Source organism: Hyla sarda, chromosome 10 (genome assembly GCF_029499605.1).
Source record: "Hyla sarda isolate aHylSar1 chromosome 10, aHylSar1.hap1, whole genome shotgun sequence".
Taxonomy (NCBI): Eukaryota; Metazoa; Chordata; class Amphibia; order Anura; family Hylidae; genus Hyla; species Hyla sarda.
Window position 1 is genome coordinate 107,701,807 of NC_079198.1, and position 21,710 is coordinate 107,723,516.

The window sequence follows — 21,710 nt, forward strand, 5'->3', positions numbered from 1 at the left end:
AAGATAAAAAGATGCGGAGCGCTCTCTGGCGTAGTAAATTAGATATTTGAGGGTTAAAAAGAAAAGAGAAGGAAAAAAGGCCGCCTAGACACAGGAACTCACTAGCAGGACACCGCAAAATTATTGTTGTGGACCTGAGCAAGGCATGAGAACACACCGAAACTCGTTGTCCAGTTGTACCCTTTACGTACGAATAAAATAAAAGAATCCTGTGGATCCATTTGCATCCTGACTTATTTACACAGTAGCGCTTGGGAGACAGAACCCCTGCATTTTCTGTGCTTCTGTTTCCTTCATCAGTTTCATACATTACATTTTCCAGGAGGGATAACAACAGAACGGCACAAGACAGAGTTTTAAAGGAGGAATCCGCTAAAAAAAAAAACAAAAAAAAACTTATAGCGATCACCAGGAGGGGACCCGGCGCTCAGTGAGGGGCGCGTGCTGCAGCCACCAAGCGCTCCATTCATTCCTATGGGAGCTCTGAAAAGACCCGAGTACAGCACTCGGAAATCATCAGCGCTACCATAGGAATAAATGGAGGGCGTGCCGTCTACCGGTAGATGTGATGCGCTCCTCAGTGAGAGCGCTGGTGTACCGCACCGGAGATGGAGGGGGGGGGGGGGGGGGGAATGCATCCAGGCTTCTTATTGTGTCCTGGCGGACATAAGAGGATATCTTGTTCAGGACCATAGAGATGAATGGACCTCTTGAAAGTAAGAACATGGCTGTATAGGGCAGTGTTTTCTAAACAGTGTGTCTCCAGCTGTTGCAGAACTACAACTCCCAGCATGCCCAGACAGCCTTCGGCTGTCCGGGCATGCTGGAAGTTGTAGTTTTGCAACAGCTGGAGACACACTCTTTGGAAAACACTGGTATGGGGCTTTTGACCCTAAATCCATACATATTTCTCATTAGTTAATTGACCACTCCACTGCTGCGATATCAGAGTTTAAAAAGGTGAGGATTCGTAATGTGCGCATGCCTGAGGGAGATTTTAGAGATGATCGTATGATTAGGTCAGAGTTGTATGGAGGGGACAGGTCATGGACAGCCTTGCATCTCATTGTCAAAGGGGGTATTCCAGAGGGAATTTTTTTTTTTTTTTAATATTAACTGGCTCCAGAAAGTTAAACAGATTTGAAAATTACTTCTATTAAAAAATCTTCATCCTTCCATTATTTATCAGCTGCTGAAGTTGAGTTTTTCTTTTCTGTCTGGCAACAGTGCTCTCTGCTGACATCTCTGCTTGTCTCGGGAACTGCACAGAGTAGAAGAGATTTGCTGTGGGAATTTGCTTCTACTCTGGACAGTTCCCGAGACAGGTGTCATCAGAGAGCACTTAGACAGAAAAGTACAACTCAACTTCAGCAGCTCAAAAGTTCTGAAAGGATTAAGATTTTTTTAAATAGAAATAATTTACAAATCTGTTTAACTTTCTGGAGCCAGTTGATATATAAGAAAAAGTTTTTTTCCGAGATAACCCCGTTAATCTCTAGAACTTGAATAACAGGGTTGCAAAAGGTTAGGTTGAACCAGAAGGGAGGAAGAGTGCTACATGGGAGGTCACAGATAAGTATTTCGATGTAGTCTGGGCAGGAGATGAGGAAATATAGAAGCATTGTTGTTGGCTTGAGGTTGACTTTAAAATTATTATTATTATTATTTTAAATAACATTTTCTGCTGTTTTGTCAACTTCTTTAAAGTCACAAACAATCTCCTTAAAGTTAAAGGGGTACTCCAAGAGGAAACAGTTTTTCAAATCAACCGATGCCAGAAAGTTATACAGATGTGTAAATTACTTCTATATAAAAATCTTAATCCTTCCAGTACTTATCAGCTGCTGTATGCTCCAGAGAAAGTTGTGTAGATTTTTCCAGTGTGATCACAGTGCTTTCTGCTGCCTCCTCTGTCCAGGTCATTAACTGTCCAGAGTAGGAGCAAATCCCCATAGCAAACCTCTCCTGCTCTTGACAGTTCCTAGCATGGACAGAGGTGTCAGCAGAGCGAACGGTGGTCAGGCTGGAAAGAACTAAACAACTTCCTGTGGAGCATACAGCAGCTGATAAGTACTAGAAGGATTAAGATTTTTATATAGAAGTAATTTACACATCTGTTTAACTTTCTTGTATCAGGTGATTTGGAAAAAAAAATGTCCCCTTTAAATTCCATCTTTTTTTTTTTTTTTTTTTTAAACAAGTTTATTGATTTCCAACAATAACAAAATGGAAAGCACCTCGAAGAGGACTTAACTGTGTTGGATAGGTCTTGAAACTCTTCAGTATGCACCAGCTCAATAGTCTACAACAATCCGCTGTAGAACACCAATATAAAGCGGTGCCTGGAAATACAGCCACTGCTCTTAACGTGTGCAACAACTAGGAAATCAAATAATAAAGCAAATTACTTTAAGGGAACGTGTCGCCTAGATTTTTTTTTTTCTTAAAGGGGGACTCTGGCGGAAAACAGTATCAGGTGTCAGCAGAGAGCACTGTGGACAAGACCAAAAAGAAATTCAAAAAGTATAGAATTTTCTCTGTAGCATACAGCTGCTAAAAAGTACTGGAAGGGTAAAGATTTTTTAATAGAAGTAATTTAAAAATAAGTTTTCCACCCTAGTACCCCTTTAATGATTAGAGGCAGACACTGAAACATGTTAGTTTATTGTTTTTTCTATTTTTTCCAAATCTTTTTCTTTTTTCTAATTGTAACTTTTTTAAACTCATAGGAAGAGATTTATTGAAACCTGTGCAGAGGAAAAGTTGCTGGGGACCCCCGCAATCTGTCATCGCGCACCCACCTTTGTGAGCTCTCCACAGCACTGGAGGCTTCGAGTGTGCAGAGTGACGACCACGGGGCCGGAGTATCGACTCCGCCCCTCAATGCAAGTCTATGGGAGGGGTCCCCAGTGGCGGGACCCCCGCGATCAGACATCTTATCTCCTATCGTTTGGATAGGGGATAAGATATATTAGGGCCAGAGTACCCCTTTAAAAATAAAAGAAGCGATCTGATTGGTAATGGGCAACTTTTCCTCTGCTCAGATTACAATAAATCTCCCCCACTGTTTGTGCATTTTTATAGGGGCTGTCATCTTGCCTGAGCTGGGTTTTATTTTTTTTATTCTTTTCAGCATTTGGTGATATGCTTTACTGCCTGACCAATTTAGATGAATTAGAGACCTTACTGAGCATTCTCTGTGAACCATTTATGGGGCAATGTACAGTGTGTGTGTGGGGGGCTGATCTCTGCTGTGAATGATGGTGGATCCAGTGTTATCTCTCTACTGGTGTCACTTTTCACTGTAATCCTGAGAAGAAAATCATCATACAGGGAAATGTGTACAGAACAGGAAGCCTCAGAATGGAAACTGCTCTACTTTACTGTTCTAACATAATCTCATTCACCTTATTGCTCCAGCATAAAATCGGGGAAGTTTATCTACATTTTCTACACTGAAATATCCGCATCTCAAAATGTCACTTCTCACTCTGACGCTTCTTGTTTTGTTCAAGGGGTTTTCCCATCATAGGTCAGTTTCCTATGATTGTGCATAAATATTCCTAATGTATTCCCAGTAAAACCAAAAGCTGGATGTGGGGGCGGCTGACGGGTGAGGTCCAGGAGACAAGGCTTACTGTAAAGATATTCTTTATTAGGCAATATTTTGGCTACTCATTTTAGCACTGGACTGCTGCCTTCCTTGGGCCTAAAGGGATATTCTAGGATTTTTTTTTTTTTGACTGTGCTACAGGGGCTGTAAAGTTATTGTAATTCATAATATAGTGTCTGTACCTTTGTGTGTTGGTGCAAGAATGGAAATCAGCTGTTCGGGTCAAGTAAAAGCAGAAAACTTTATTCAAACCTCTTGAGTAACATGCAAATAACGGACAGGGTCGGTGTATGATGGTGGTCTCACAATTCTTATGTGATTTTCGTCCCATTGTTTATTTTTAATAGGATACAAAATGATTGTCTTCTCAGGTTTTTCCAGGTTGCAGTGCAGCCCGACATTACATCTGCAGTCAGGTGTTCAGAGGGAGCCTGTCTTTGCTTCAATAGGTGGAGCGATCGCTAGGTGGGAGGGAGATCATTCATACCTCTAGTATGAGGGTTTTTTGCCTTCCTCTGCATCAACTCAACTCAATAGGGACTTATTAGGGTTATAGGTTGAACTTGATGGACTCTTTTTTTTCAACCTTATGAACTATGTTACTATGTTGGAGCTGGACAGCTGGAGGCACCCTGGTCAGAAAACACTGGTCTATTGCATTGAAGGGAGCACAGGTGTGTTTCAGTGGGTGGGGTGGTAGGGAGAAAAGTGACCTCACACTTACAAGGAATCATGGGACTTGTAGTTTGAGGGAATGAACTCCAACAAGAAATAGCCAGTTCACAAAAAAGATAGCCACAGCGTTATGGAAATCTCACAACATGGCCTTTTAGCCCCAAGACAAGTGCAGATCCTTCCTAAGCATGTCCATTACTGTCTGGCAGGTAAGTTCTGAAATCACCTTATGGTGGATAACCCCTTAATCACAATTTACGTAAATGTATGTCTTGGTGTGGTGGTACTTAGCGCACCTTGACGTACATTTATGCCATGTACTTGACGCGAGCATTGGACTGGTTCTTGCATCATGCACGGCAGGTCCCAGTTGCTGTCAACAGCCAGGGACCCGCTGGTAATGGTGGACATCAGCGATCGTGCTCATGTCTGCCATTAAAGGATTACTCCGGTGGAAAACATGTTTTTTTTATTTTTTATCAACTGGTGCCAGAAAGTTAAAACAATTTGTAAATTACTTCTATTAAAAAATCTTAATCCTTCCAGTACTTATCAGCTGCTGAATATTACAGAGGAAATTCTTTTCTTTTTGGAACACAGAGCTCTCTGCTGACATCATGACCACAGTGCTCTCTGCTGACATCTCTGTCCATTTTAGGAACTGTCCAGAGCAGCATAGGTTTTCTATGGGGATTTTCTCCTACACTGTACAGTTCTTAAAAGGGACAGAGAGGTCACCAGAGAGCTCTGTGTTCCAAAAAGAAAATAATTTCCTCTGTAGTATTCAGCAGCTAATAAGTACTGGAAGGATTAAGATTTTTTTTTAATAGAAGTAATTTTCAAATCTGTTTAACTTTCTGGCACCAGTTGATTTAAAAAAAAAAATTGTTTTCTACCGGAGTACCCCTTGAACCCCTCATGCCGTGATCAGTACAGATCACTGTATCTGCTACAGTTAAGCACTTAAAATGGATGATCAGATCGCCCGCAGAGCTTCCGCGGGGATCCGCTCATCCAGCATGGCGGCTGGAGGTCCCCTCACCTGCCTCCGTCCATCTCCATGGGTCTTCTGCTCTGATCTGAGATCGAGCAGACTAGAGCAGGATATGGCCGATAACACTGATCAGTGCTATGCCTATGCATAGCACTGAACAGTATTAGCAATCAACTGATTGCTATAGATAGTTTCCTATGGGGACATAAAAAGTGTAAAAAATTAAAATTTTATAAAAAGTAGAAACATTTGAAAATTCCCCTCCCCTAATAAAAATTGTAAATCGTCCCTTTTTCCCATTTTAACAACAAATTAACCCATAGGGGTTAAAAAAGTCCTCTTGGATATGTGTTGATAAATAATACTTAACTTTTAATGTGTATAAATAAAAAGTGAGAACAAACATTTAAAACCACACCTCATGAGGTGACACTATTTTACTATTGGTCCCTACTATACACTAAATAGTCTAAGCTCCACTGTTAGTCCCAATCTAGGGTATGTGCCACTATATCAGTCCACTAGGGCACGTCACTATAATAAACTCCAATTGAAGATTTGGAGTGGACGTATAGTGGTGATAGCTTGTAGGTCGACCAAGATAAATTTATTTTATGGCCGTCCCACCATTGGAGCCTGTGATGATTGATATCAACCACTGTTCAAGATAGAGTAAACCAAACCCCCACCACGCTGTGCACCGCGGGTGTGGGTTGGACGGTGGTGCTCAGGTAGGAATTAGTTATTTATGTGCATTTCACTCTTTAGGTCACGATGAGGTGCAAATTTAAAATAAAATGCTGTCACCCCGACATGTTTCGCCCCTCACAGGGCTTTATCAAGCCCTGTGAGGGGCGAAACATGTCGGGGTGACAGCATTTTATTTTAAATTTGCACCTCATCGTGACCTAAAGAGTGAAATGCACATAAATAACTAATTCCTACCTGAGCACCACCGTCCAACCCACACCCGCGGTGCACAGCGTGGTGGGGGTTTGGTTTACTCTATCTTGAACAGTGGTTGATATCAATCATCACAGGCTCCAATGGTGGGACGGCCATAAAATAAATTTATCTTGGTCGACCTACAAGCTATCACCACTATACGTCCACTCCAAATCTTCAATTGGAGTTTATTATAGTGACGTGCCCTAGTGGACTGATATAGTGGCACATACCCTAGATTGGGACTAACAGTGGAGCTTAGACTATTTAGTGTATAGTAGGGACCAATAGCAAAATAGTGTCACCTCATGAGGTGTGGTTTTAAATGTTTGTTCTCACTTTTTATTTATACACATTAAAAGTTAAGTATTATTTATGAACACATATCCAAGAGGACTTTTTTAACCCCTATGGGTTAATTTGTTGTTAGGGGTCGATACCTCTGTATGTGTTGTTTGGCCACAAAATAGTAGTGAGGTTTTTCCCATTTTACCCCCAAAAAGCATTTTAAAAAAAAACATATTTGGTATTGCCGGGTGCGTAAATATCCGACTATCAAAATATAATGTAAATTATACTGTATGGTAAACGGCGTGAGCGTTAATAAAAAAAAAAAGTCCAAAATTACAGCTTTTTGTCACATTTTATTCCAATTTTTTTTTTTTTCATAAAAGGTGATTAAAAAGTAAAATATAAGCAAAAGTGGTACTGATAAAAACTACAGATCTAGGTGCAAAAAATGAGCCCTCATACCGCCCTTTTGTTAAAATAATTTAAAACTATTCCTATTATACCTCCATTTATAAAACGTAGTAACCAGGCATAGGGAGAACGGCTCCAGAGAGCTCGCTGGAGAGGTGACAGCAGTTTCGCAACACAAGCTGCTTGATCTCACACAGAGATTAAGCAGTTTGTGCTGCGAAACAGCTGTCACCTCTCCAGAGCTCATCTCTGCTGTTCTCTCTATGCCTGCTTACTATGTTTTTTTACACGGATGTGCTCCGTTGCCCCAATATTCGGAACATTTTGTTTTGAGCGCTGGGTGAGGGGGGAGGGGTCCGGGATTGTCACAACTATGCCCCTCGTGATGTCACACCATGCCCCCTCAATGCAAGTCTATGGGAGGGGGTGTGGCGGCCGCCACGCCCCCTCCCATAGACTTGCATTGAGGGGGCTTGGTGTGACATCACGAGGGGCGTGGCCGTGACATCCCGACCTCCGCCCCTTGCACTCAGCGTTCTAAATGAATGTCGGGTGCAGCAGGGAGATCGCTGTATACTACAGAGAAATCCAAAAAAGAAATGCATTTCCTCTTATGTCACGACCACAGTGCTCTCTGCTGACCTCTGCTATCCATTTGAGGAACTGTCCAGAGTAGCATATGTTTGCTCTGGGGATTTTCTCCTGCTCTGGACAGTTCCTCAAATGGACAGCAGAGGTCAGCAGAGAGCACTATGGTCATGACATCAGAGGAAATGCATTTCTTTTTTGGATTTCTCTTTAGTATACAGCCCCTAAAAAGTACTGGAAGGATTAAGATTTTTTAATAGAAGTGATTTACAAATCTGTTTAACTTTCTGGCACTAGTTGATTTAAAAAAAAAAGTTTTCCACGGGAGTACCCCTTTAAACTACCCTTGTTATTCTGCCGTTTGGTTTGTTTGGGGGTCTTTTTGTTGTTGTTTTTTTTTTTTTTTTTGTACCATTTAATAAATACAGATCATGTTATGATTTTATGATATCTTTATGATCTCTTGAGATTGTGTTTAGTACTGTGAGGGCACTTGGTTGTACCTTTTTATCTGATTTGGTCTTGCGGCTGACTAATATCTCCCCTGCAGTGGGAATCCTTATCAGATGAATGTCTACTGACCTATGTCGTGTCATACATGTGGACTGAGTGACTCCTATAATGGCAGCAAGGACTGTTTTATTCTCTGTACAATGTAGAAAGAAATTGATCATATGAAAATAACAAAGAAGGAATAATGGTCTATAATAAGAATTATAACAATAAGGAATTATACATTTGCTGATTATAGAGTAGATGTAAACCTCTGGAGGTGCAAATTACTGTTCCTAGATTTTGGCATTTGGATGAGCAGCTGGGGACCAGAAACGACTGCACCAAAATATGAAATATAGTAATGTATATACAAATTTTATTTGGATAGATCCACTATAGTCTGTTAAAGGGGCACTGAGTGTTCAGACGCATAGGTGGCTAGACAAGGTGGGAGAACCGCGGCCGGGCACTTCTGTCCTTTGTCACACAGCACAGGACAAACTCTATAGTAAGTCTTTGAAACCCACATTGTGCAATGAGACAGGGAGAGAAGCATTTAGCCATGTGCTTCTCCTGCTTCATTTTACTGATTGTGGGGTCAGAATAGATTTTTTTAAAGGGGTACTCCGCTGTTAGACATCTTATCCCCTGCAATACCCCCTGCAGCTGCCTGGAGCTACGTTTTCTCTGAGGCTGATTACAGGCGGTGCAGGGAACGGGGCATCGTGACGTCACAGCCCCTCCCACTCGTGACATCACATCCGCCCCCCTCAATGCAAGTCTATGAAAGGGGCATCACGCCCCTCCCATAGACTTGTATTGAGGGGGTGGGGCATGATGTTACGAGGGGGCGGGCCCTGACATCACAATGCCCCGTCCCCTGCACCGCCTGTCATCAGTCTCAGAGAAAACGTAGCTCCAGGCAGCTGCAGGGGGTATTGCAGGGGATAAGATGTCTAACAGCGGAGTACCCCTTTAAGTGACAGTGACGCTAAGCATGTATTCTACCGGCTCTGACTCACATGATTGAGACCGTCTTATAATGCGAGTCTATGGGACCGTCTCGCTCACGTAGACACAGATCAGGGACAGACGCACCCATCTTTTCCTGTTTGTTCTAGTGATCGGTCAGTGATCAGTGACGTCTGAACACCCAGACCAACACTGATCAAAACTTTTGGTATATCCCTAGGATGTGTCACTTTATTTATTTATTTATTTATTTATTTATTGTTTTAAACTCGCATACCTTTTTAAATAGTTTGTACAGGATTAGAAAACATGCTTGCTTTCATCCAAAAACAGTGCCATTATCTGTTATAATATCTAAGCTTTATAATACGGATATGATCTGCAGTACTACATACAACCTGTTGATAGGTGTGGCGCTGTTTTAGTAAGAGAGAAGCAATGTTTTTTTTAAATGCTGTCCAACCTGTTACAGATAGGAGAGGTATGTAGATTCTAGTGAACTATCCTAGCTTTATAATGTGATCATATTGGCTATTGATCATTCTGTCTTCTACACAGACCAAGATGGGGATAAGAAGCTGACTTTGTCCGAGTTCATCTCTCTCCCGATGGGAACCGTAGAAAACAAGCAGGCGCAAGATATTGACGACGAATGGGTCAGCGACAGAAAGAAAGAGTTTGAAGGCGTCATTGATGCCAACCGTGATGGCATAGTCACAATGGAGGAGCTGGAGGTTAGTAAGGAGGGGACAGTAGGTTCTATAAGAGAATCCTGTGCATTAAACAAGTTATAACGATTACTCTGGATTAGAAAAACATGACTGCTTTTTTCCTCCTACAGCACCACACCTGTCTACAGGTTGCATCTGGTAGTACACCTCAACCTCATTCACCTTAATAAAGCAGAGCTGTAATACCAGACACCATGCTTGATCTGCCCTCCACCTGCTGCTGAGGCTAAAACTGTTCTCAGGATCGGTGGGAATCTGGCAGCCTTTCCTAATGCCATTAAAGAAACGTTTACATACGTCTGTTCTAAGGGTGGAATTTGTCTATAGACCAGTGGTCTCCAACCTGCGGACCTCCAGATGTTGCAAAACTACAACTCCCAGCATGCCCGGACAGCTTTTTTATATATATATATATATATATATATATCAACTGGCTCCAGAAAGTTAAACAGATTTGTAAATTACTTCTATTAAAAAAATCTTAATCCTTTCAGTACTTATGAGCTTCTGAAGATAAGGTTGTTCTTATCTGTCTAAGTGCTCTCTGATGACACCTGTCTCAGGAACCGCCCAGTTTAGAAGCAAATCCCCATAGCAAACCTCTTCTACTCTGTGCAGTTCCCGAGACAGGTGTCATCAGAGAGGACTTAGACAGAAAAGAACAACCTTAACTTCATAAGTTCATAAGTACTGAAAGGATTAAGATTTTTTAAATAGAAGTAATTTACAAATCTGTTTAACTTTCTGGAGCCAGTTGAGATATATATATATATATATATATATATATATATATATATATATATATATATATATAAAATTTCCAAGACTTTATGGCGGCTGTTACTACTGCATGTTGCTTCTGTAGTTTAATTTCCTAAAGGGACTGTAACAGGACTCTTACTGGAAATTCAGCGCTAAAAACCTAGCACATTCTGTCTTCAAAAAACACCTTTCTGCAACATTAAGTTGTCTCGGCCAAAAAAAAATAAAAATAAAATTACCTCAACCCCTCCTTTATTTTACTTTAAACTGGCTCAGGTCCAGGGTCTCTTGGGTTGACAGATTTAACGCAGTTTAGCTGTTTTTAATGGGTTGACTTAACAGCTAGCTACTAACTAATGATTGATTTTAAGACCAAGAGAGCACTTTAAGGCACCACCCGTAAACTCCAAGATAAATGCAATATATGCCGTGGCAGTACGGCTCCCTTAGAAGCTAGCTGTCATCTATTCGGGTGCTGACAACGTGTGAATCCAGTGTAAGATGGTGAACAAGCATAAGAAACAAAAAAAACGGAGCACTCACTGAGATGTTCTTGCTGTGGCTTCTTTATTTGTTCACCGAACAATCGGGAGAACGGCCCGTCGCTGCCATTGAAGGGGTTATATATATATACTGGCTCCAGAAAGTTAAACAGATTTATAAATTACTGCTATTAAAAAATCTTAATCCTTTCAGTACTTATGAGCTGCTAAAGTTGAGTTGTTCTTTTCTGTCTAAGTGCTCTCTGATGACACGTGTCTCGGGAACCGCCCAGTTTAGAAGCAAATCCCCATAGCAAACCTTTTCTACTCTGTGCAGTTCTCGAGACAAGCAGAGATGTCAGCAGAGTGCACTGTTGCCAGACAGAAAACAACAACTCAACTTCAGCAGCTTATAATTATTGAAAGGATTAAGATTTTTTAATAGAAGTAATTTACAAATCTGTTTAACTTTCTGGAGTCAGTTGATTTTATATATATATATAAGTTTTTGCCTGGTGACCCCGCATCATATCACGGCGGGCCCTGGCGTCATAGTGAAGCCGGGACCCGGCCGCTAATAGCGCGCGGCACTGATTGCGGTGCCGCGCGCTATTAACCCTTTAGCCGCGCGCTCAAAGCTGAGCCACGTGGCTAAAAGTGAAAGTAAAAACTGCCGGTTAGCTCAGTGGGCTGTTAGGGATAGCCGCGGCGAAATCGCGGCATCCCGAACAGCTTGCAGGACAGCGGGAGGGCCCCTACCTGCCTCCTCGCTGTCCAATCGCCGAATGACTGCTCAGTGCCTGAGATCCAGGCCTGAGCAGTCAAGCGGCAGAATCATCGATCACTGGTTTCCTATGAGAAACCAGTGATCAATGATAAAGATCATTGTGTGCAGTGTTATAGGTCCCTATGGGACTTATAACACTGCAAAAAAAAAGTGAGAAAAAAAAAAGTGAATAAAGATCATTTAACCCCTTCCCTATTAAAAGTTTGAATCACCCCCCTTTTCCCATAAAAAAAAACACAGTGTAAATGTAAATAAAAATAAACATATATGGTATCACCGCGTGCGGAAATGTCCGAATTATAAAAATATATAATTAATTAAACCGCTCGGTCAATGGCGTGCACGCAAAAAAATTCCAAAGTCCAAAATAGTGTATTTTTGGTCACTTTTTATATCATGAAAAAATAAGTCCTATCAATGCAAAAATGGTACCGTTAAAAACTTCGGCGGATCACGGCGGAAAAAATGAGCCCTCATACCGCCCCATACACGGAAAAATAAAAAAGTTTTAGGGGTCAGAAGATGACAATTTTAAACGTATACATTTTCCTGCATGTAGTTATGATTTTTTCCAGAAGTAATACAAAATCAAACCTTATAAGTAGGGGATCATTTTAACCGTATGGACCTACAGAATACATATCAGGTGTCATTTTTACCGAAAAATGTACTACGTAGAAACGGAAGCCCCCAAAAGTAAAAAAACAGCGTTTTTTTTTTCAACTTTGTCGCACAATGATTTCTTTTTCCGTTTCACTGTAGATTTTTGGGTAAAATGACTGATGTCATCACAAAGTAGAATTGGTGGCGCAAAAATTAAGCCATCATATGGATTTTTAGGTGCAAAATTGAAAGAGTTATGATTTTTTAAAGGCAAGGAGCAAAAAACGAAAGTGGAAAAACCCCCGGTCTTTAAGGGGTTAATTGCCCAGAATGATACTTCTTTTTCAACTTCCTTAAAGGACACATGTCATTAGATTTTACCATATCTAATGTGTGGCAGCTCTTTTTTTTTATGGTAAAATCTTTTTGTCCACCATCCCCCGGAAATGTTCTGTCGGCAGATATTGTGAGAATATTAAGTTCGAAATTTTCTCCCACCGGCCCCATAAGTAGTCCCCAGGACAGGGTGGCTATACTCCCCTAATCCAGTCTTCTCCTGCTGTAATGATGCTCCCTCAGTGTGATTGACAGCCCTGGTCACCGCTCTACTCCCTAAGCAGGCAAAGAGCAATGATGTGGGTCGTGCCAGGACAAGGTGAGTATAGCTCCTCACCCAGGGGACTACTTACAGGACTGGTGGGGGAGGCTGTCCGGGCATGCTGGGAGTTATAGTTTGCAACAGCTGGAGGCACCCTGGTTCACCCTGGATTTCAGAATGCAGTGGTCCCTCAACATACGATGGTAATCCGTTCCAAATGGACCATCGTTTGTTGAAACCATCGCATGTTGAGGGATCCGTGCAATGTAAAGTATAGGACAGTGGTCTACAACCTGTGGACCTCCAGATGTTGCAAAACTCCAACTCCCAGCATGCCCGGCAAGCCAACGGCTGTCCGGGCATGCTGGGAGTTGGAGTTTTGCAACATCTGGAGGTCCGCAGGTTGAAGACCACTGATATTGAAAGTTATACTCACCTGTCCCCGCCACTCCGGACCGTCACCGCTGCCCTGTATGTCGCCGTCCATCGCTGCCGCCGTGTCCCTGGGGTGTCCCTGACGCTCCGGCAAGGCCTTTGCTTCCCCGGCATCCTCGCATTCCGTCGCCGCCATCACGTCGCTACGCATGCCGCACTTATTGGATGACAGGACGGTGTGCGCAGCGTTGTGATGACGTCGATGGAGAGCGCTGAAGATGCAGGGGATCCTGAAGAGGACGCGCCGGAGCCCTGAGGACAGGTAAGTGATCGTCAGCGGACCACACGGGGCACCGTAAACGGCTATCCGGTGGCAGCTGAAGCAGTCTGCGCTGCCGGATAGCCGTTTATGCATTGGCCCCGACATACAAAAGCATCGTATGTTGAAATGATCGTATGTCGGGGCCATCGTAGGTCGGGGGGGGGGTCACTGTATTGCAGGCCACTGAACTCTGCAATATTCAGCAGCCCCAAAAACAATGACTGATGCGGTAGTGGAGCACGTGTGCTGCCGCTCCACTCACTTATGGGAGATTTAACCTCACTTTTTTCGTGATCATTGGAGGGCCTAGCAGTCAGATCCGCACTCCTATGCTGGGAGTTGTAGTTTTGCAACAGCTGGAGGCACCCTGCTTGGGAAACACTGACTTACACTATGTAAAACCATCTGACATATCCCATTTAACTCTCTAAATACTGCTGGTTATACTTCCACAATAGTAACGTGTCTTGTGTGTTTACTCAGGAGTACATGGACCCCATGAATGAGTACAACGCCCTGAACGAAGCCAAGCAGATGATCGCTGTAGCGGATGAAAACCAAGATCATCTCTTGGGCCTGGAAGAGATCCTGAAATACAGCGAATACTTCACAGGAAGCAAACTGATGGACTATGCCCGCAACGTGCACGAGGAGTTTTAGGTTTCCACCCTTCATCCGGATTGTCCTTCCTAACCCCCTTGGCTGGAGAAGTCCTTTCTGTGGATGGAGAGCTTTTTATATAGCCTAATAGGGAGGATCCACACCACTTTTGCTGCTACTCCTCCTGCGTGTTCTTAGTGTGCAGTATTGAATGGGGGCCGTTGCCTTCCCCCCCACCGTTTGCGACCTTCATGGCAGAATTTTGCACATAAATAATGGCTTTTATTTGCTTAGATGATTCTCTCATCCTGATCATACAATGACTCGAATCACCTGCGGGAGGGGGGCGCCCTCTACAGCTTCTCTACGGCCAGTGATATCCGGCCACGCAAAATAATCTAAAGGACTCGACAGTGGTGAATGGTGAACCGTCCGTGTAAAGTGTATTATATAATAGATCTTTGTTTATATGAAATTGAACTATTTATGTATCCTGTCTTTACTTGTTCTCGTCCATATCAGTTAATTCATGTTTACTATTGGTCAATGGTGATGGTGTCGAAAATAAAAAATGTAAAATTAAAAAGCGAAATACTATAGATGTAGAATTTTAAGTTTATTCTATTTCTCTTGAAAATATTTTTTTCAACTCTTGATTACATCATATCCTTAGGAAGATATAGAATGACCAAGTAGTATATAGCTGTAATAGGACACTTATATTCTGCTATGGAGCCATACATTAGTATGTACAACCAAAAATAGAAAAGAAAAAGCAGAAAGTGATAGCACACCACAAATATAAATATATATATATATATATATATATATATATATATATATATATATATCTCAAAATAATTCTTTATTGTACAAAAAATAGCCATATATTATTAAAAACATTTAAAAGGGAGGTCCACAAGACATCTCGGACCAACCTAAAGCCATAGGGAAGGATCCCAGACTTAATCTGGTACTCCCCCCACAAACAAAGACACCCGTCTAATATCTATATGTCTAAAGAGTAAGGTGCAATAGTCCCCCTGTGACTTCTGGCCCCAACACAATATAATCTAGGGTACACAAATGGCAGCTCTTATGGGTAACAAATGTATACAGTCTTGCTGCAAAAAGTGCAGTTTCTACATCAACAAGGCTTAACAATCCATACACTGCAAATACATATACATCACACTGTCATGTAGAGAGCGGGTGTCTCACAAAATCCCTAAGTCCCCACGCGTTCCGTCACTCTTGGTGACTTCCTCAGGGGCGCACATGCGCCCCTGAGGAAGTCGCCAAGAGTGACGGAACGCGTGGGGACTTGGGGATTTTGTGAGACACCCGCTCTCTACATGACAGTGTGATGTATATGTATTTGCTCCCTTGATCATATCATGTGACTTGGTTATTTGATTTATTTATTGTTGCAGCAGCAGTGTATGGATTGTTAAATGTATACAGTCTTGCTGCAAAAAGTGCAGTTTCTACATCAACAAGGCTTAACAATCCATACACTGCTGCTGCAACAATAAATAAATCAAATAACCAAGTCACATGATATGATCAAGGGAGCAAATACATATACATCACACTATCATGTAGAGAGCGGGTGTCTCACAAAGTCCCCAAGTCCCCACGCGTTCCGTCACTCTTGGCGACTTCCTCAGGGGCGCACAAGAGTGACGGAACGCGTGGGGACTTGGGGATTTTGTGAGACACCCGCTCTCTACATGACAGTGTGATGTATATGTATTTGCAGTGTATGGATTGTTAAGCCTTGTTGATGTAGAAACTGCACTTTTTGCAGCAAGACTGTATACATTTGTTACCCATAAGAGCTAACATTTGTGTACCCTAGATTATATTGTGTTGGGGCCAGAAGTCACAGGGGGACTATTGCACCTTACTCTTTAGACATATAGATATTAGACGGGTGTCTTTGTTTGTGGGGGGGAGTACCAGATTAAGTCTGGGATCCTTCCCTATGGCTTTAGGTTGGTCCGAGATGTCTTGTGGACCTCCTTTTTAAATGTTTTTAATAATATATGGCTATTTTTTGTACAATAAAGAATTATTTTGATATATATATATATTTTTTTTTTTCTTTTTTTTTTTTTTTTCTTTTTTATATATTTTCTTTTCTATTTTTGGTTGTACAGTTTGCTTTGAAGCAGGGATAAGCACCCATTACTAATCAGAGTCTTTGTGGTTGAGCCCACTTATTTATTAATACATTAGTATGCGGCTTTATCGCAGTGCCCATTGTCCTAGCTGTCATGTAATTACAACTCCCATCATGCAGCTAACAACTGTCTTGGCATGCTGGGGCACATCAGTCCTTGCCGGTACATGAGCTGTCCCCATAGACTCCAATGCATTTCCGAGCAGATTCCGGCAAAATAATTGACATTTGAATTTCCATGTTTCTGGCACCGAAATTCTGCCACGTGCATGGAGCAGCCGAATCCCATTAAAAACAATGCAACGGGTTTATCTGCCGGATTCTGCTCGGAAATTCTGCCTTGTGAACAAGGCCTTTAGTTTGGACAATTAAGGCCACAGTCGGGCTGGGGCTAGCGACCTAACATGTATCTCGCCAAACAATTACGGCCTTTATATGGGATTGTTAGGCAGCGTTTCTCCCTAGTAACCAGTCTTGGATTCTTCAAGTCTTCATTACAGGGGCTATTTGGTTGGTTTGTAAGAAATTTTAGCTGGAGAATCAAATTCATTTTCTTATTTGTAGAACTGTTTATTTGAGAAGAATTTTAACAATTTTACAATAACGGGAGAGTAAAACACATAATAGAAATCGGTGGAGCAAGTTTAGATATGTCGTTTTGAATACAAATCAAGATAACAAGATCTCCTGGAAATGGATTATCAGGAATTCAACCACGAGTACATTATACAATACATATAGAGGAAAGATCCTTGGTTAGAAGGATTAAAGGGGTACTCCGGTGGAAAACTTTATTTTTTTTATATTTTTTTTTTATCTACTTGTGCCAGAAAGTTAAACAGATTTGTAAATTACTACTTAATAAAAAAAATAAAAAAAATCTTAATCCTTCTAGTACTTATTAGCTGCTGAATACTGCAGAGAAAATGGTTTTCTTTTTGAAACACAGTGCTCTCTGCTGACATCACGAGCACAGTGCTCTCTGCTGACATCTCTGTCCGTTTTAGTAGAGATGAGCGAATTTACAGTAAATTCGATTTGTCACGAACTTCTCGGCTCGGCAGTTGATGGCTTTTCCTGCATAAATTAGTTCAGCCTTCAGGTGCTCCGGTGAGCTGGAAAAGATGGATACAGTCCTAGGAGACTCTTTCCTAGGACTGTATCCACCTTTTCCAGCCCACGGGAGCACCTGAAAGCTGAACTCATTTCTGCAGGAAAAGTCATCAACTGCCGAGCCGAGAAGTTCGTGACGAATCGAATTTACTGTAAATTCGCTCGTCTCTACATTTTAGGACTTGTCCAGAGCAGCATATGGGGATTTTCTCCTACTCTGGACCGTTCCTAAAAGGGGACAGAGATGTCAGCAGAGAGCACTGTGCTCGTGATGTCAGCAGAGAGCTCTGTGTTCCTAAAAGAAAAGAATTTCCTCTGTAGTATTCAGCAGCTAAGTAGTACTGGAAGGGTTAAGATTTTTTAATAGAAGTCATTTACAAATCTGTTTAACTTTCTGGCAACAGTTGATTAAAAAAAATGAATAAATAAATAAAAGTTTTCCACCAGAGTACCCCTTTAACGTTGCTATCTAAGCTGTATGATACGGGTTGTAGCCCAATAATTTAGAGAGCCATCAATCAAATCAAATTCATTTTCTAAGAGGAAATATTAATGTCATTTTGTTGTGAACTTTTGTTACTTCCTTTAAAAAAAAAAAAAAAAAAAAAAATTTTTTTTTTAAATAACATGTATGTCACCCACATGATCCCTGGAGGGGTCAATGTGACTTGACAAGTTCCTGGTCAGCAGATAACAAACCTTTACTGTAGAATGTCACATATTGAGAAATACTTTTGCAATATAGAGCACATAAATGGCGCCGTGTGTGAAGATAAAATCCGACATTGTAAAATACAGAACATATGACTTCATGACTAGAGATGAGCGAATTTACAGTAAATTCGATTCGTCTCGAACTTCTCGGCTCAGAAGTTGATGACTTTTCCTGCATAAATTAGTTCAGCTTTCAGGTGCTCCCGTGGGCTGGAAAAGGTGGATACAGTCCTAGGAAAGAGTCTCCTAGGACTGTATCCACCTTTTCCAGCCCACCGGAGCACCTGAAAGCTGAACTAATTTATGCAGGAAAAGTCATCAACTGCTGAGCCGAGAAGTTCGTGACGAATCGAATTTACTGTAAATTCGCTCATCTCTATTCATGACCACAGTGATCTCATTTTATTTTTCTCTATATATTTTTTTTTACAACTGTATTATATATTCATGGAGACACATATTGAGATCATAGATGGCGTGTTTATAAGATTTCTAAAAAAAAAAATGTTTTCGTTTTTTTGTCTTTGTATTGTATGTTCTATGGATATGATCTCATGTAATATTGGAGATGGCTCCATGTGTTCATTAGTAGGTGGAATATGTGTTTGCTGTACAGATGCAGCAGAGCTGATGTTGACACCGACCTGGTACTGAGCCAGTGTTTCCCAACCAGGGTGCCTCCAGCTGTTGCAAAACAACAACTACCAGCATGCCCGGACAGCCTTCGGCTGTCCGGGCATGCTGGGAGTTGTCGTTTTGCAACAGCTGGAGGCACCCTGGTTGGGAAACACTGTACTGAGCATTGCAATGCCTCAAGAATAGCGCCATTGGATGCTGTATTGCAGGAGATGCCCAACCTTTAAAGGGGTACTCCGGTGGAAAATATATATATATATATATATATATATATATATATATATATATATATATATTATTTTTTTTTTTAAATCAACTGGTGCCAGAAAGTTAAACAGATTTGTAAATTACTTCTATCAAAAAAATCTTAATCCTTCCAGTACTTATTAGCTGCTGAATACTACAGAGGAAATTATTTTCTTTTTGGAACACACAGCTCTCTGCTGACATCACGAGCACAGTGCTCTCTGCTGACATCTCTGTCCATTTTAGGAACTGTCCAGAGCAGCATATATTTGCTATGGGGATTTTCTCCTACTCTGGACAGTTCCTAAAATGGACAGAGATGTCAGCAGAGAGCACTGTGCTCATGATGTCAGCAGAGAGCTCTGTGTTCCAAAAAGAAAATAATTTCCTCTGTAGTATTCAGCAGCTAATAAGTACTAGAAGGATTAAAAAAAATTTAATAGAAGTAATTTACAAATCTGTTTAACTTTCTGGCACCAGAAAAAAAAAAAAGTTTTCCACCAGAGTACTCCTTTAATCCTTCCAGTACATATTAGCTGCTGAATACTACAGCGGAATTTTTTATTTTTTTTTGGAACACAGAGCTCTCTGCTGACATCAAGACCACAGTGCTCTCTGCTGACATCTCTGTCCATTTTAAGAACTGTCCAGCAGAAAATCCCCATAGCAAACATATGCTGCTCTGGACAGTAAGTACTGGAAGGATTAAGATTTTTTTTAATAGAAGTAATTTACAAATCTGTTTAACTTTCTGGCACCAGTTGATTTAATAAAAAAAAAAGTTTTCCACCGGAGTACCCCTTTAAAGGATTGTTTTTGGGGGAATATCTTCATAATACGACGTGGAGCTCTATATGGCGGTACATTTACTCTAACTCAGTTACTGTACAACACAGTGATATGATAAGTACAATGACATCTTGAGTGTCAGTGACATAAAGCAACTCTGCTACAGAGATCTTTAGACCAGTGGGTGGAACATTTTTGGGAAATGTTGCCATGGTGGAGACCCTCACAGATACATGTAATTTATTTTTATACATCAGTTTAATAGCAACCTATTTTCTATAGAGAACATTGTGCACCAAAGTCATCCGTTTAATTCTGCTTCTGAAGAAATAAAGGAATCTGTATCTCAGGACTGTGTTAGTGTTGTCTGTACAGTCTGCAGGAAATACTGCAGTACTCAATAATTCAAATACCGAGGCCTTGTGTACATGGAGGCTGTTTTAGGGTACGTTCACACGTTCATGTTTTGCATTGTATTTTGCTGCAGATTTTCAATGGGTCAGAAAACCAGCCACAGAAAATGTGCCGTAAAAAAACGCACGCATGAATGTACCCCTAGGGAAACCAGCATGCCCGGACAGCCGTGATCCGATCGTCCTATCTATTGTAGAGATTAGAGATGAGCAAACTTACAGTAAATTCGATTCGTCACGAACTTCTCGGCTCAGCAGTTGATGCATAAGGTGTTCAGCTTTCAGGAGTTCCGGTGGGCTGGAAAAGGTGGATACAGTCCTAGGAAAGAGTCTCCTAGGACCGTATCCACCTTTTCCAGCCCTCCGTAGCACCTGAAAGCTGAACTAATTTATGCAGGATAAGTCATCAACTGCCGAGCCGAGATGTTCGTGACGAATCGAATTTACTGTAAGTTTGCTCATCTCTAGTACAGATGCGTAGCAGCTTTCTCCGGGCTTTCTGTAGTTTGCTTGCTTCATGATGTGCACCTTTAAATCAGAGGTAACCAGAAGGTGCTATAGGTCAGTGGTCTCCACACTGTTCACCTCCAGATGTTGCAAAACTACAACACCCAGCATGCCCGGACAGCTGTGATGCAATCGTCCTATCTATTGCAGAGATACGGAGCGGCTTTCTCCTGCGCTCCGCATCTCTGCACTATAACTCCGGCCAGTGATATGAATAGAACATCACTCATTCATATTTCCCTCTGAGAGCTGTGATTGGCTGCAGCCATCCGGCCAATCCCCACTCTTGGCGGAAAATATGAATGAGTGATGTTCTATTCACATCACTGGCCGGAGGTACAGTGCAGAGATGCGAGCACTGTATAGAGCCGCTTTGCATCTCTGCTTTATTATGGACCGTCACATCGGGTGTCAGGAGTGACACCCAGGGCAATGTGTCTATTAGTGCAGGTACTACTACTCCAATCATGGAACGGTCTGTCCCATGCTGGGAGTAGTAGTGCTAACTAAAAAAAAAAATTTGAGAAAAAAATGTGAAAAACACACACACACTTTATTAAACATTTGTTAAAATTTCGTTATAAAAAAAAAAATTATTTTGTTAAATTAAATTTTTTTTTCCATCACTACTGCATCCTTTTTTTGCAAATTTTTAGAGATGAGCGAACTTACAGTAAATTCGATTCGTCACGAACTTCTCGGCTCGGCAGTTGATGGCTTTTCCTGCGTAAATTAGTTTAGCTTTCCGATGCTCCAGTGGGCTGGAAAAGGTGGATACAGTCCTAGGAAAGAGTCTCCTAGGACTGTATCCACCTTTTCCAGCCCACGGGAGCACCGGAAAGCTGAACTAATTTATGCAGGAT

At 41.6% G+C, this 21,710-nt stretch overlaps 1 protein-coding gene across 3 annotated transcripts in view; it reads left to right on the forward strand.

Moving 5' to 3' along the window:
* The window catches only part of SDF4 (stromal cell derived factor 4), a 62,625-nt gene extending 47,582 nt beyond the window's left edge, over nt 1-15,043 (forward strand). For 2 of the 3 annotated variants that reach the window (XM_056543070.1, XM_056543072.1), the window contains exons 6-7: nt 9,543-9,718; nt 14,128-15,043. In XM_056543070.1, the coding sequence (XP_056399045.1) occupies nt 9,543-9,718; nt 14,128-14,304 (353 nt within the window). In that variant the 3' untranslated portion in view covers nt 14,305-15,043. The remainder of the gene's footprint in view (nt 1-9,542; nt 9,719-14,127) is intronic. The other variant, XM_056543069.1, reaches the window with a different exon arrangement.
* Nucleotides 15,044-21,710: the final 6,667 nt, after the last annotated feature.